Genomic DNA, 15,559 nt, shown 5'->3' on the forward strand with positions numbered 1-15,559 from the left:
GGTAGCCTCTTACATGAGTTTCTGCTGGAAACCTATGCATTTCAATGTATTTGTAAATGCTGTGGAAAAGGGGTAGAATAATGAAGAAAAAAAAATATTTTTTAATGTATTAAGTTGTATTCAGGATGTTAGTCCTGAAGGGCTTGCTATGAAGGATTGCAAAAGGACGTTGCTGTTAGATGTTAGACTGTTAGATGGCGTCCTGTAGTTTTATCAAGCTAAATGTGGTAGTGCTGGCTGAGAGGCAGTATGAAAAGGTCAACCCTGACTTTATGTACATAGTGATGGACACTGAAACTAAGTAATTTGGTAGTTAATAAGATCTTGCAACCAAAATGAAAATTCATCATCAAAATAGCAATAGTCAAAATCCTGGAAATTATTAGGAAATAAATAGAGACTAATTATAATGCCAGTATGTATCTATCGTATGCCACATGCAGTGTAGTTTGTACCTCACAAGACCATAGTGGCAGAACTGTATGTACAGAGAAGGGCAGAAAGGACAGTTGAAAAAATGGAACAGGTCTGTATGATAAATTACTAAATATTCATACTCTCTTGAGTCTAAAATGGAAGATGATGAGGTAGAGGTCTGTGGTACTGGGGATACAAAAGAGGTAAATCAGTTTGCAGAAGTTAGGTAAATCTGGTGTCTCAAATATGCACGGGTTCAAATCAAGAAAAAGGAATTTCTTCACACAGGTTTTGGTTAATGATAGGCATGCTAAAGATTAACATGTGTTGAATTTCCTGTGTGGGGGGAATTCAGGGATTTTATGAAAAAGATCAGTTCATGCTGGCTTAGGAATTCCTGAGTTGTGGGTTGCTGGTGGCTAAAATAATATTCAGAGAAAGTATCACTAAAAGGTCAACTGTTTATTATTATCTGTGAACATCTTTTGAATCATCTGTTGAATGCTGTTTCAGCTAGTTTTCTCTGAATTAGGAGTATGCATCCACAAATAGCATATTTTTTACCATGCGCTTTCTTAAAAATAAGAAAAGGTAAGGAGATGGGAAAAAAAACAACAAAAGACACAAATAAAAAGCAGGAAAGAAAGAGGAGGTAAAAATAAATTATTACAAGAAGCTAAAAAAGTGTTAAGAGTAAAGCCAATTTTAAAAGAGGGAACCAGAAAGGGACAGAGAAAAGCAGTCCTGATAGCAGCCATCACTTCTTGGTAGGGTCCAAGTAAGTGTGGCTGCTGCTTGGTGATTCTTAGCCTAGAGAGGATCGAGGCAGAGAGCTTGAAACAGTTGTCAAACATCCTGTTCTTCCTGGCACTTGAAATGGTGAAGCTGACTATGGCTCAGTGACGTTCATCAAGAGCATCCTAAGACTTGGTGAGGCCTTGGATGAGGAGGGTAAATAAAAAGGAGTACATTTGCAATTTCAGGTCATTCTGGAAGGGTTGGAAAAGGAATGCAGTATATTTTGTATCAACATGGGATTATGCCAGGGAATGGGCATGAGTCCGTATTACATGAGCATACCTGAGCCTCTGTGTCTCAAGCCCTTCGCTGAGGATTTTCCAATTTATGTTCCTGTTAAGTGATAGATCAGTTTACAGTATAAGGTACCATACTGGGCTTTTCACCTTCCTGCGTTAGTGAGTCATGCTTCTGAATGATTTGGTCTGACAGAAGGCTGAGTTGGAGGAGTGAAGCACAGTTGGGTAAGGAGGTTTTCTGAGGTGTGAGTTTCAAGGTGAGTTGGTTGGCTGCTATGCACAAAAAAAAAAAAAAAAAAAAAAAAAAAAAAGATACATGGAGAGGAATTACTGATCGTCTTGGAGATGTCATGCGAGTTTGACCCTCTGTGTTTCTGGTACATTTTTGTACAGTTACATTAGGATAAGAACTTACAAATCTTTTTACAATTAAAACAGTAACATATTTAGCTTCGCAAAATCCAAACAAAAATCCACCCTTAAAACTACCTGTTACACTTATAATCTTGAAGATCTTTAGTGCTTTTTGCTTAATAAGTGATACATGACCATTTGGCTCTCATCTTATTCTTACTTTGCAAGATCATTTACCGTGGGAATTGCTTTCATTGAGACAGATTAGGATTTGGTGGTGAATGTACCTTTGTGGGACTCATTTTGTCCCTAAAGTACCATTCAGATTCCAGCCTTCCCTTTAAGGCTTTCCTGTTATATGCAGAATTTAATCAAACATACATATTATATCAAAGGTTTTGATTTTTTTTAAGCCATCTAATTATCAAAATGTCAGTGCGCATAGGGTGTGGCTGGATGGAACTGTTATACAGGGAAACAGTAAAACTACTCTTTCCCCCCCTCAAATTCATGGCAAATTGATCTGGTGTTTTCTTTATCTTTAATGAGTTGGGAAGATTAATGTTCACTTGTAGCTTCCAGTAGTGTTTGCAGTGTGTTTGGAGCTGAGCATATTCAGTCATGTAAACTTGAGATAAACAGTTAAGAGTCTTGTCCACAGTTTTCTAGAAGAAACATGCAGAAATTACATTTTCATTGGCATTGCAATCAAACTGTGAAGTGTCCCAAATTGAAAAAATCACTGACACTTTTTACAATAACTTGAAAGTATTATCCTTTCATACTTTTGCAATGTAATTTCTCACAGAGGAAAATAAAATCATTCCCAAAAGGTCATATGGGAAGCCTGCATTTAATGTTCATTCTAACTTGATTATTTAACACTTGTTTTTTTCAAAAACTGAGCCAACAGTTTGGAAATAAGTTTCTCTTACCAGTACAGTCATACTCCTTGTGACTTGTCTCTGCTTCCCCCACCCCCATCAAATTCTGCAAAAAGTTAGTATTTATTCCATCCTTACATTTGTGTTATTTTGGAGTCAGTAATTTTGTTTTCTTTAGCATCAGACATGAGTTTTCTTTCTGTCACTTGGTTAATTTTGTGTGTGATAATGCTATCTACCTTTAGAGAGGTAGATACCTGTTACCTCTCTGATGGTAGATACTATCACCTTTAGTAATTTGCCATAGTTCAAGAATGGACACTACAAACCAAGGTTTGGTATAATTTTGTAATAGATTTTTATAGGTTTTTTATCAGTTTATTCAAGTCAGTTTGTATTACTGAAGGGTTTATTTCTCAAATGTTTTTTGTGTTGTAGTCACTTTGTTCAGGAGAAGACTGTAGAAAGTCTTGGGTGAATACATAGCTCTTTGCAGCAGTGCTCTTTACCAGGCAAATACCAGACTGTCTCTCCCTCTTAGATAGCTGGGAGATTAATATTGGCTTTGTTTAGATCAACATATTTTTTACTTTCTGGTGCAAAATCAATTACTAAATGAATGGGAAAATAAATTGATGAAAAAAATATATGTTAGTTTTTGAATGAGATTTTGATATATAGGTGTATCATCAACTGGTGATAGATGTTCAGTGTTCTAAGAGAAATTATTATTCTCTGAGCACACGTTTAAAAAAGGGACAGTGAACTGTGTTTCAGCCGAAAGTTTTGTGCATCACTGGTTTCTCACGTAAGAAATAATGCAAATACTTTCACTATGCAAGTCCATCCGACTGTGAATTTATGAAAATAGAGAAAACAGGTTTTGATGGTGGCCAGATAGCTATCAAGTGATCAGATGGTTAAATAAATACTGATCATTTTTTGTCTTTTTGAGCATGTGTTTCATATGAGTTGATGTTAATCCAGAAAAGCAGGTAAAAGGCTAGTGAGTGAAATTAGACAGATTTTCTTCGTAATTCATAGAATCACAGGGTAATTCAGCTGTAAAGCATGTCCTTTGAAGTTTTTGTTGTCTGTCTGCTTTTTTCTTCCAGATTGTATTGCAAATGTGACTAGCCTGCTTCAGAACTTTTGAAACTTGATGTCCTTTTGTCTGCCACTTGAAGATTTGAAGTCTTTCAGTTTCAGCCCTCTTAAATGAACTGTATTACTACTGTGGAAAAAATGCAGCTGCCTGATTTATTCAAGCTTCATTTGAATAAACTGAGAGCTGTATTTTATACTAGCTATCTGTATTTTATACAGTTATTTAAAAGAGTGGGTGTGTTTCAGTATGGTATCTGGGCACAAGACTTAGCAAATTGGTGATAGCAGTTCATGAATGAGTCAGGTCCCCCTGAGGCATGCCAGAACTGTCCTTTCAGCTGAGGAAAACCACACTGATCTGGAGCTACATCCACCAGCCTGGCTGTTACTCTCTCCCTGCTCATCTTATTTGGTGCACTCCTTCAGTCCTGTCTTTCCCAGTTGATCTTCACTACTCAGATTGTATTGATACCTGCCATCCCCTTAGTAAACCCGTTTGCAGACTGAAGAGTCATAGCTACCTTTGTTCTTTGCTTAAAAGCTTCTCCATGATTTTCTTTATCACTAATAATTCCATGACAGCCTTGGAGATGAGAGGGGAGAGCAGAAATTTCAGAAGTACTGAGAGATCAGGTGTGCACTGCAGGTTAGTTCAGTTACCTAAATAATGTTACGGTTCTACAAGTCCATTTGTTACATTTACTACTGAGGTTTTTCTGGTTTACTGCTGAGTTGATGTCTTCAAAGAAGACATGTGTCAGGAGATCCCTTTCCTGAATGTCAATAGTCAGCTTCAACACCAGTGTCCACTTCTTCACATGCTCATGCTTGATTTCCTGCCTTTTTATTACTCCTTACTCCTTTATTACTCCTTAGATTTTATTACATCACTTGTGTAATACTCACAAGTGGGACTCTATTAGTACTTCCCTCTACAACATTTAAAGTGGCTGTTTATTAAGATTGTCTGCTAGCTGTCTTTAAGGAGTAATTGGTCAGATTATTTGTCACACAAGGGCCTGTTCAGGAGAGCTTACTTCGTTTGGAGCCTTTTGTGAGAGATCTTTCGTAATTGTCTTTTGGTGGTCCAGGTGGACTGTATCAATGCATTCATTAAGTCTTTTAGAGAAAGGCAATAGACTGAGATGTGGCTTGTCCTTACAACAGATTCAAAGAATTGTATGCCCATTAATTATTTCCTTTGGAATAATTTATACAAATTTTTCTGGTACAAATATTAAACCTAATCTGTCTATTGTTTCCTGATTCTCCATTTGAACCCTTTTCAGAAATTCATGTTGCTTTCCTATCTCTTAGAGATACAAGACTAACTTTTTAAAGTGAGAATTCATGAATCATAGCTTCTGGATCTTTCATTCTTGAGTTCTGGTCTATCACGTCATTATTTTTCACATTGTGAGCTTGTTCTTTGCCTTCTTATGAACGCAATTAAGGAGGATTTTGGTACAGGAAGTCTCCAGTTTTCCCTCAGTGTAGATGTAAAAAAGAGGAGAAGGTTCTTTGTTTTCTCCAGGGCTTTATCTCCTATGAATCATTCTTTATGTGCTGATTGTCCTGGAGGAGCACTTCCTTCTTTGTTTTGAAAAGGGCTTATTTTTACGCTTTTTTCATGTTTGTTTCTTAAACTTGATTGCTTTATTTTCGATGTGTACGTTACCAGCTAGAGTTTATGTTCACTTCTTCCCTACGGGACCCCCTGCCCCCTTTTCCTCCTTAGATACCACTTCTGATTTTCTGAAATGTGTAATTTTAATTCAGATGGTTCACCTGACTTTAGTATTTTAGCCATGTTACCATTTTTTTCCTAGACTTTTAAAAGGCTTTTTAAATGTGAGGGCAAGCATTTATCTTCTCCCTACAAGCCTGCATGCTTAAAAAAAGCATGGTTGGGAAATAATTACAGCAAACTGTTTTGGCTAAGCATTTGTACATACAGGGCATACAGGAAAAAAGAGCCAGAATAGAAGCACAGATTTTGAAAACAATATATTTATATCTTTTTTAATACTTTATAATCTTGAATATATTGCAGTTATTTTTCTTTAACTAAATTGGAAGAATACCTCATTTCTTTAAAGGCCCACTGTGTTAAAAGTCATCTATGCTTGATGAAAAATCAAAGGTTTTTTTTGTTACTAGATAGACAACCAAATCTTGCTTCTCTTGACAGCCTAGGAATATAGCAAATGTGGTTTGATGAATGGACTGCTTGATAGATAAAGAGTTGGCTGGCTGGCAGCATCCAAAGAGTTGCAGTTAATGACTTATGTCTAAATGTAGATCAGTAACAAATGCTGTCCCTCAGGTCCATATTAGGACCAGTACTATTTAATACCTTCAGGAATGACTAAATTGAGTGTGCTCTAAAGTTTGCAGGTGACACCAGGCTGAGTTATTCAGCTGATGTGCTTGAGTGAAGGTTTGTCATCTGGAGGGACCCTGACAGGTTTGGGGAGAGGTTCCATGTGAACCACATCAAGTTCAGCAAGGCAGAGTGCAAGTTCCTCCTGCATCTTGGCCAGGGCAATCAACAGCATCAGTAGAGACTGGGCGTTGAATGGGTTGAAAACAGCCCTGCAGAGAAGGACTTGGGGATATTGGTAGATGAAAAATTGGACATGAGCTGGCAGTATGCACTTGCAGCTCAGAAAATCAACCGTATCTGCATAAAAAGAAGTGTGACCAGCAGATAGAGGGAGGTGATTCTCCCTCTATTCCACTCTGGTGAGACCCTACCTGGAGTAATTATTCCAGTTCTGTGGTCCCCAGCACAAGGAGGACATGAACATGTTGAAACAGGTCCAAAGAAGGACCGTGAAGACGATCAGGGGGTTGGAGCACCTCTTCCATGAAGAAAGGCTGAGAAAGTTGGACTTAACTCAGCCTTGAGAAAAAAAGGCTTAAGTGAGACCTTGTTTCAAGGCCTTTCAATGCTTGTAAGAAAGATGGTGGGAGACTATACCCAGGGGCTGTAGTGATATGGGCAAGGGTCAATGCTGTTAAACTGAAAAGGGGATAGGTTGAGATAGTTATAAGGAAAAAATTCTTTATGTTAGGAGTGGTGAGGCACTGGAACAGGTTGCCCAGAGAAGCTGTGGATGCCCTGCCCATGGAAGTGTTCAAGGTCAGGTTTGGATGGTGCTTTGAGCAACCTGATAGTGAAAGGTGTAGCTGCCCATGACAGGGTAAGTTGGAACTAGGTAATATTTAAAGATCACTTATTTTATGATTCTAAATTTAAAGGGATTCCTGGTTGACTGTTAATAAACATGAAGTGTGATTTTGCTGAAGGTAGAGCTAAAAATGTGTGTGTTATCAGTAGGTGTTCTAGAAGAGGTGTATGCATGTTAGAATAGCTTTATTCAGAGAAGTGGAGAGTGTTCTACCCTTTCATTTGGACTGAGCTATGCTGGGGATGTCTGTCTTATGTGGTTAAATTCTGTTTAGTACTATGAGACTGAGTTAAAAAATTTAAGAAATATCACATTTCTTAATTTCATAAGCAAAACTTGAAAAATAATTTCTTCAATAGTAAGTGTTGTGAAATTGCAAGTAGATATTTCACTCACTTTGTCCATTGCATAACGCTGCTACTTCACTCATCAAACATCACTGACTGACCCAAATCAGCAGTTTTCCAATGAAAATAAAATGTCTTTATAGGAAAATAAAAGCTTCTAATTAAGAAAAATAATTCAGACGGGTACTATTTTTTATCCTTGTGCTTCTTTCACGTACTAAATTTGGACTTTTGTGTTTTCCTCTAAGTGTCTGTTAAAATGTGGGACAGGTGTATCCGTTGTCGAAAAAGCAAATTTCGGCAGAAATATGTTCTTAATTTTGCTGCTTTTTTTGGTTAATTTTTTTCTAGCTTAAATTTTCTGTCATTACTGCTGAGTTTGCTTCTCTGATACCGGGAGTAAAGTAAGTAAAATAATGGGATGTTATTAATAAGCCTTGTTAATCCTGTTGGGTTTTGTCATCTTCTGGATGTGTGGTACTAAGGTACCTGATGGTACATAGCTGATGCCTCAGAATCAGTTGAGTGTGACTCTTCTATGTTTCTTAACACTGTTGTAGCTTTCTTGATGTCTCATCCCCTTTTGTGATAATTTTAAAGTTGTTGGACTGGTCAGGTGGTGCCAGCATTATTTACATGAGTCAGCAGTTCTGCCTCCTTACAGTTATATATGTAATGGGTGAAGAATCTGCTGTTCCTTTCTCTTCTGGGACTGTTCTGAGGTTGGCAAGGTGGCTTCCTGAATCTTGGCTTACTTCATGTTTGCTCACATATCTGTGAATTGCTTTTATTAGTATTTTGGGCTTTGACAGTGCTGACCAGGAATACCCAAATTGACTCTGCCAAGGCACTACCTGAATGCAAGCAAACTGTTTTTGGCACTGTGGTGGCTGCAGAAGTAGTTTAACTGTAGTTGCCTATCATCCAGCCAAGCCAGTAGCCAGGATGAGTGACCCACAGACTGGTAAATCACCTGTAAGTGGAAGTTACTGACTGGAGACTTGATTTTCCACCTCTTTTTTCCCTTTTCCCCCCATGGTGGTGAAGAACATTTATGGCTTTAAATTCTAGAAGCATTTTGTGTTTTTTGTATAAGAAGCATATAAGTAATGCAGAATGTTTTTCAAGAGCAATTAGCATTAGTGAGAAGGAATAACAGTTCCTTTAAAACTAGATGTCTATCTGCAAACTGGTTATAATGTCACTGTTTTAATGGAAATCTTTTCAAGCTGAGGAGACAGATATTTACACTTAGACAAACAGATTTTTTAAACTTGTCTTTTGACAGCTATACAAATAATTAGGTAAAACTTATTGACAGGAAAGGATAGAAAACAGGCATCTCACATTTGTAGGGAGAAGAAATCATATGTTGGAAACTCAAAGATAACGGAAAAATACTTGTTAGCTTCAGAGTGATAAATTAGTATAAGCAACTTGGGGAGCATGGCATATAGTAAAGATTGCCTAATCCATCCCACTGTATGATCCCGTTTACTGCTACATTTTATTTAGTTAAATGTAAACAATTCTGAATTACATGTTCTGAGTGAGAAGTTAACCACAAGTTGACTGAATCTTAGGAAGTTAGATTGTTAGTATCTGTATGGTTATTAATCTGAGTCAATGTCTTGGATCACTCAGGGTGTGTAGTAGGAGAGGAGTCTTCTGGTTTGTTGCTTTTTCAATGACTTCTTTAATGGAAAACCTCCAATTCTTTCTGTCTTTAGGAAGGAAAGAAAAAGTTGTCTATGGATGTCCATTTCCTTTATCAGGGCTGTATTTTTGAGCTAACATGCTCCTATGTTGTAAAAAAAAAATATGTAAGTCAAGAACAACCTTAAAAGTGGTTTGGCACTTTGTGTCTGGTATTTCTTTGAATGAAAGTAGCAAATACTGAACAGTCCTTTGTTTGTTACCACCTAAGGTTGTGGGGAAAAAAGCAGCATTCTGTTCAAAGCTATATAATGTGCATAATCAGAGGCTTTCACAGGAAGTAAATAGCATTGGACGTGGAGTCCTGACTCAGTGTGAAGGAAGGAATTATTTCAAATTACCACCTATCAGTCATAGCTATGAATTTAGTTCGTGTACAAGTCTAACTATGTCGCAAATTTCTGATAAATATCTGTCATACGGGCTTGCTTCCTCTAGGAGATGTATGTGCTAGCAAAAAGAGCAGAATTATTACTGCGTCCTGGGGAGAAAATTGTTGCAAAACTCTTATTTGTGTACTGGGGCTGTTTTGATGGTTAGATTTTAAAGAATTTACAAAGCTGTGTTTAAAATTAAGAACCCAGCTGAATTTTTGGTTAAGCATATGTAATAGTTTTGATATATTAACACAGTGAATGAAGGAAATCTATACGTTTTCCAAATCCACCGTTTTAAGAGGCAGAACTGCTACATGCTTATTTTCACTTCAGCAGCTATATGATGATGAATATAGTAGGTATTTGGTTAAGCTTCTGTTACCCTTCCATAAAGGTAATTAAGGATGTTATTTTTTTGCCCTAGTATAAAAACTTTGAGAGCTACTGTATTTGCATATCATATGCATTCCTTTTGCAACTTCACCTCCAGGTGTCTACTGTATTTAGTTATGTAAAACTAGGTATATAGGGACAATTGCAAAGAAAAACCTGTTACCATCTAAGCAGTTTGTATCTTAAGTTACATTTTATTGTGTCTTTTTGGTTTTTTCTTAATCCAATGAAAATTAAAATTAGTGTTTTATTGTGGAAAATAATATATTTTTATACTGCTTATAGCTGCAGAATATATTTATGATAGCTTTTTTTTTATTATTTTTTTTTCCAGTTGTACTCGCTAAATGATTATAAGCCACCCATTTCTAAAGCTAAAATGACACAGATCACCAAGGCAGCAATCAAGGCTATAAAGGTAAGAAAGTGGCTAACTTCATTTGACTTCCTTTCCATTTCTCATCTGTGTCAAAAGAACTGAATAGTTTAAAGAACTTGCTTCAAGACTTTCCAGTTCCCTTGTAGCGTGCGCAGTTTCCACGTTATGATCAAATGTGGTAGTGATGGGATTTTCAGAAAAGCAGAAGGCTTAATTTGTTGTGTGACTTTCATTTGCTGGTTGTCATATGTGAGAAAGGATTATATCAACTTGATTCTCTTCAGAACTGAAAGACAGGGTTTTTTTCCTCATTTTAAAAAGGAAAGATTGACATTGCATGAGAACAGATGATTAAACATAAAAGTAAAATTCCTCATCTCTCCTTTCCCCCTCTCCCTCCAGAAAAGATGTAAGATATAGGTGCCTTCAGATCCATACAATCGTTTATATTTAACTTACTTAATTTCAGTAAATTCCTAGCATACCTTTTGGGGTGTTGTTCATAGATTTTACTTTTTATGTTGCTCAAATACGAATTGTTCTTAAGTTTTAGCATTGGTAGGGTAATTAAGGACCTTTCTTGGCTCCAAGTAAACCTAATTACCAAACAACAATGAAGCAGCAGAAATCAGCTCTGAAAAATGGTGAAGGAAATAAGTATGCCAGTAGTGCTAAGCATTAAAACAAATGAAACCTCATTGAAAGCTGAAAAAGATGATAGGGTAAAAGCAAAAAACGACAGGAACTTATGCTGTTCATATCTATGTTCCTCTGAGAATGCAGTTGTGTTTTCAGATAATAAAATACATATTGGTGTTTTGTGCAGTTTAGAGAGAGAGACGTTTGATCAAAGAAGAGTGAAACTCATTGGATTTCTTAAATAAAAGAACTCCATATAATTATTTAGTCTATATGTTGCAGAATAATGAAAATGCTAAAAACTCATTGAATGTAAACAATGAGTAACTGATAGTAAATATTTCAAAATTAAACACAGTTAAACAAATGATACCAAAATGTTTAATCATGCATTTAAGGTGGAAATCTTCCTTCTACTCTTATCAATAAATAACATTTAATTGGGTATAGCAGTTGTTGAGTTGATATAGAGCCATTTTGATGATGTGAGGTTTAAAGAAACAAAACAAACAAAAAAGAGAGAACAAAAACCTAGGCCAATTTTAAAGCAAAAGTATAGATGTTATAAGGTTTTTCTGTACTCAAGTTTTTATGTTATTAAAATGAACACTTGGAAAAGAAACGCAACACAGATAAGTGCTCTGCGTGGTAACACTGGGCTACCATCTTCAGTCGTGTACAGTGAAATAATCATGCTTTTTAAGGAACAATTAAATTAATCTCTTGATTGCCACTAAATTAGTACATTATAAAAAAATACAGTATAAAAAACTTTCAGAAGGTGGTAAAAAGTGAGATTAGCTTTCTTATATATTGTTAAATGTTCTAAAGAAAACAGCATGCTCATCTGTGTATGTCGGATTCCTGGTTAATCAACCAAAGTTTCTGATTCTGTTTTAATTATCTATATTGCATAACTTGGACAATTAAATGCATTTTCAGATTTTCTTCTCTTTTGAAATATTTTATTTTTCAGTTCTACAAGCATGTTGTACAGAGTGTTGAGAAGTTCATTCAGAAGGTAAGTAAGCCATGGGTAATTTGGGTTAGCACTGAGAGAAATGTTCTCATTTTGGCTTACTGAGTATTGTAGACCATCAGGTTTTAGATAGAGATGGATTACTTTATGTTATCAATACTTAAACTTTGTTCGTTTATTTCACTTTTCAGTCGGATTGACTTTGTGCTAGTAATCAGTAGCTGATCATTTTCCGATATGCAGAAAGACATTTTGTAGTTATGATGTACTTTTATCTGAATGACTGTGTTTACTGTCTTCGGACTACTTCTGTATGTATTCATTTAGTGGTAAAAGAGGCTGTTAGCATAGCCTGTGTGAACAGCTGATAGCAAAAGATTTGACAGTGATTTGGTAAGTGACAGTTGGCTTGGCTTTTTTGCCAGGTTTTCCCCTAGAATATAAAACTAAAGGGAAGGTGACCATTCAGCCTCATCCTTTGTGTAGTAGATTTAGCATTTTATTTGGTGGGTCTTGCTAGTAATTTAAACCATAAAATATTTTTGTGACTAGACTGGAATTAATTTTGGGAAGATGATTCTGAATAACAAAGAATTTTATTGCATTTTGTTTTCTTGGAACAGTTAATCATTCTTGGGTAAAACTGCATTTTGCCTCCAGCTGGCAATGCATGCATTCCAATTTTGGAGTCAGTCGTCCTTGACTGCATACTTCCTGATTGTTCCATTGATCATTTTGGTACTGGATTTCTCCATTTATAAATTTGAATAAATTATGAACAAATTGTCTATACTAGTAGTATACTTCACTGTTGCTGCTAGTGTTTTGTCAAGTAGCTGTTTTCTAGGGAGTTGCCTCTGACTTTTTCTGCCTCTAAGAAAAGGGATCAAATCCTCTGATCCCCGCTGAACATGGCCATAGGAGAATGAGAGCATGTATATATATTACCCATCTCTGATCCATAGCACTTTGAAATTTGATGTCCTAAAATTAATCCGGAACAAGTTCCAGATACTACTCTTTAGTTACAGTGGCTGGGATTGGCAATTCTGTATTCAGAGGTCTGAGAAAAGATTTGTCTTTTGAATTAAAGGGAGGGAGTTTGTCAGGAGTTAGACCGCTTGTGTGTGACCCCCTCCACAAGCTACTAGGAGTATGGATTATCATCACATATTTGTGTTCATCATCACACACTTGTGGTCAGTGTCTGCTGCTACTTGATGGGGGTGTTCTGCACTGTTCATTGCTCCTTAGAAAAGGCAGGTGTCTGTTGGTATTAATAACCTTGCTGGTTAGTGATCACTCTGGTTGGGTGTTCCCTTTGGTGGCCTTGATCGGGTTTTTTTAAGTATTTCATGAACAGTTTAGAGAAATGTGCAAAATTAATAACATCAACCAGTAAATTTTTATTTTAATAGAATTTGAGATGTACAGATGCTAGTCATTTGTTGGTATTTATGGACTTAATTTGTATATTTGGAAGATAATTGGATTATTTTTCTGGAATCAACCACTTCAAGTTAAAACTCAAGGCTACTTTTCCTTAAAATCTGCCATAGACTTGTCAAGAGTGATGTCAGTGCCATCTCAGTTAGTTTACTGTTGATTCTTTACTACTAAAATATTTTCTTTCTTCTGTGTTTTTTATTGATTTGAATACAATGAAAAGTTGTATATCTGTCAGTTCTGTATACAGAATACACTTGTGGTAATAATTTAGCTAAGACTTCAGTAGATACAACACATTGAAGTGATTCTCTGAAAACAATGTATTATATCCAATTAGATTCTAATATATTAAGTCTGATAGTGCATATTTAGTCTTAAAAGGAGGCCACACACATTCTTAAAAGTAAAGAATGTCATGCTTAAATACATCAAACCATACTTAGAGCTGAAATAAAAGCTTTATCAAAGTTAAAAATGTTAGCAAATCAGTGCTTTTTAAAACAGGGAGCTTAGAGTATGTTTATAGACTACCTGGATGGGAATGGATGTACTTTCACATGTTTTCCATAGTACCTTGTGTGTTTGTCTATGTGTGTGTACAACCAATATTCCTGAAATGAATCCGTGTCATAGTATATTGTAGTGATGACTTAATTCATTCTGTCTTAAAACTGGTTGCAGTAGTCTAGTACAGTTACTTTGCAATTAAAAAGACAAAAATTGTAGTTTTTGTTGTTAAATAAGTAGAAGTACCTAAGTAATTAGTATTGAACTTAGCAGATGTTTAAAAATACCATGCTGTTTATAGATTATGCAAGTTTTCCGGAGCTTTAAAAAAAGTATCACTGGTATATTCTCCACTAAACAGATAACCAAATAAAAAATGTTTTTATTCTTGCAGGGGGAGAATATACCACATGCTAATTACAACAATGTAAAATAAAGCAAACAAAAATGCTAACTTTCATGTTGACTTTGATCAAAAAGGACAGAAATATTTTGAATTATATTTACAGGTAGTCACAATGTACTGTTAGGAGTCTGGTCATGCTTCATATTGCTCTCTTAAAATATATGTGTACATTTTAAAAGGATATTTGGTGAATGTTCTGATTTTTAATAGCTATATTCTAGGGGTTTTTTTAGTGGTAGGAAATCGATTTCAAACAGTTTACATATCTGAAGAATACATATAGATGTGGCAATTGGAACATTAAAGGTTCAGTATTTTTGAGAGAGTTTCATTTTCAGGACAATTTATTAAATAGAGAACATTTTAGTAATACATTGACCCATATAAAAATTACATAGGACCATTCATATTTGCTCTGCCGTTAGTATTTTATGTTATTTTTCACATATATATATTTTAAATTATCATTCTCTGTAGTGCAAACCAGAATACAAAGTACCTGGTCTGTATGTCATTGACTCCATTGTGAGACAGTCCCGACATCAGTTTGGACAAGAAAAGGATGTATTTGCTCCAAGATTCAGTAATAACATCATCAGCACTTTCCAGAACTTGTACCGTTGTCCTGGAGATGACAAGGTAAACCACTTACAGATTTTTGTAATGAAACAATCATTAGGGTGTTATCTATAAAGAATAAAGATTTTAGTATCACTTCCTGCTTGATAGAGTAGACCTAATTATAGACCTGCACATTTATCTGTATTTCTTTAATTTTGCTTGTCTGATGTAGAGATGGGGGAAAACACGTGAGGTTAGATTGTTTAGACTTTTGAAAAAGTTTTCAGGAGGACTGAATGGATTTGAATTAATGTATTTGTGGGAAAAAATTAAGCAGACACGTGGTAGAGAATTGTACTCAGTCTTTTATTGGCATCTTCCACTCTTCTGTGAGAAAATGAGCAAGCAGGTTTTTTATATTGTCAAGGAATAAATAACTTTCTTAGTAGCATTATCTTCAGTACAAGCTAATGTGTTTTGAACCTAAAGAGCAATAGAGAAACATCAAAAGCTATCTTTCCTTTTATACTGAATCTACCAACAGCTGAGTAAGGCCTAACTTGAATAGCTTGACCCAATAGTTCAGCTTTTCCCTTGGACCACAGTAGTCAAGACCACTCCCAAATTACCTTTATAGTAAGTGGAAATAGCAGAGAGTGAAGGCAATTAAAATTTGTTCATGTTTGTCACTGATTTTACAGTAGCTGATTTCTTCTTATGGCATTGAAAAATTACAAAAAGTTGAGAAATGCAGAGGGCTTTATCTCCATGTAAATGTGTATGGTAGAGTTATTAAGTGAAGTAGTAAGCAAG

At 35.7% G+C, this 15,559-nt stretch overlaps 1 protein-coding gene across 5 annotated transcripts in view; it reads left to right on the forward strand.

Moving 5' to 3' along the window:
* The window catches only part of SCAF8 (SR-related CTD associated factor 8), a 92,879-nt gene that overhangs the window by 14,468 nt on the left and 62,852 nt on the right, over nt 1-15,559 (forward strand). For all 5 annotated transcript variants that reach the window (XR_011725225.1, XM_071740611.1, XM_071740612.1 and 2 more), the window contains exons 2-4: nt 10,161-10,244; nt 11,821-11,865; nt 14,663-14,824. Coding sequence is in view for 4 of the 5 variants with exons in the window: in XM_071740611.1 (XP_071596712.1) it covers nt 10,161-10,244; nt 11,821-11,865; nt 14,663-14,824 (291 nt within the window). In the remaining variant the exon portion in view is untranslated. The remainder of the gene's footprint in view (nt 1-10,160; nt 10,245-11,820; nt 11,866-14,662; nt 14,825-15,559) is intronic.

Source organism: Heliangelus exortis, chromosome 3 (genome assembly GCF_036169615.1).
Source record: "Heliangelus exortis chromosome 3, bHelExo1.hap1, whole genome shotgun sequence".
Classification (NCBI taxonomy): Eukaryota; Metazoa; Chordata; class Aves; order Apodiformes; family Trochilidae; genus Heliangelus; species Heliangelus exortis.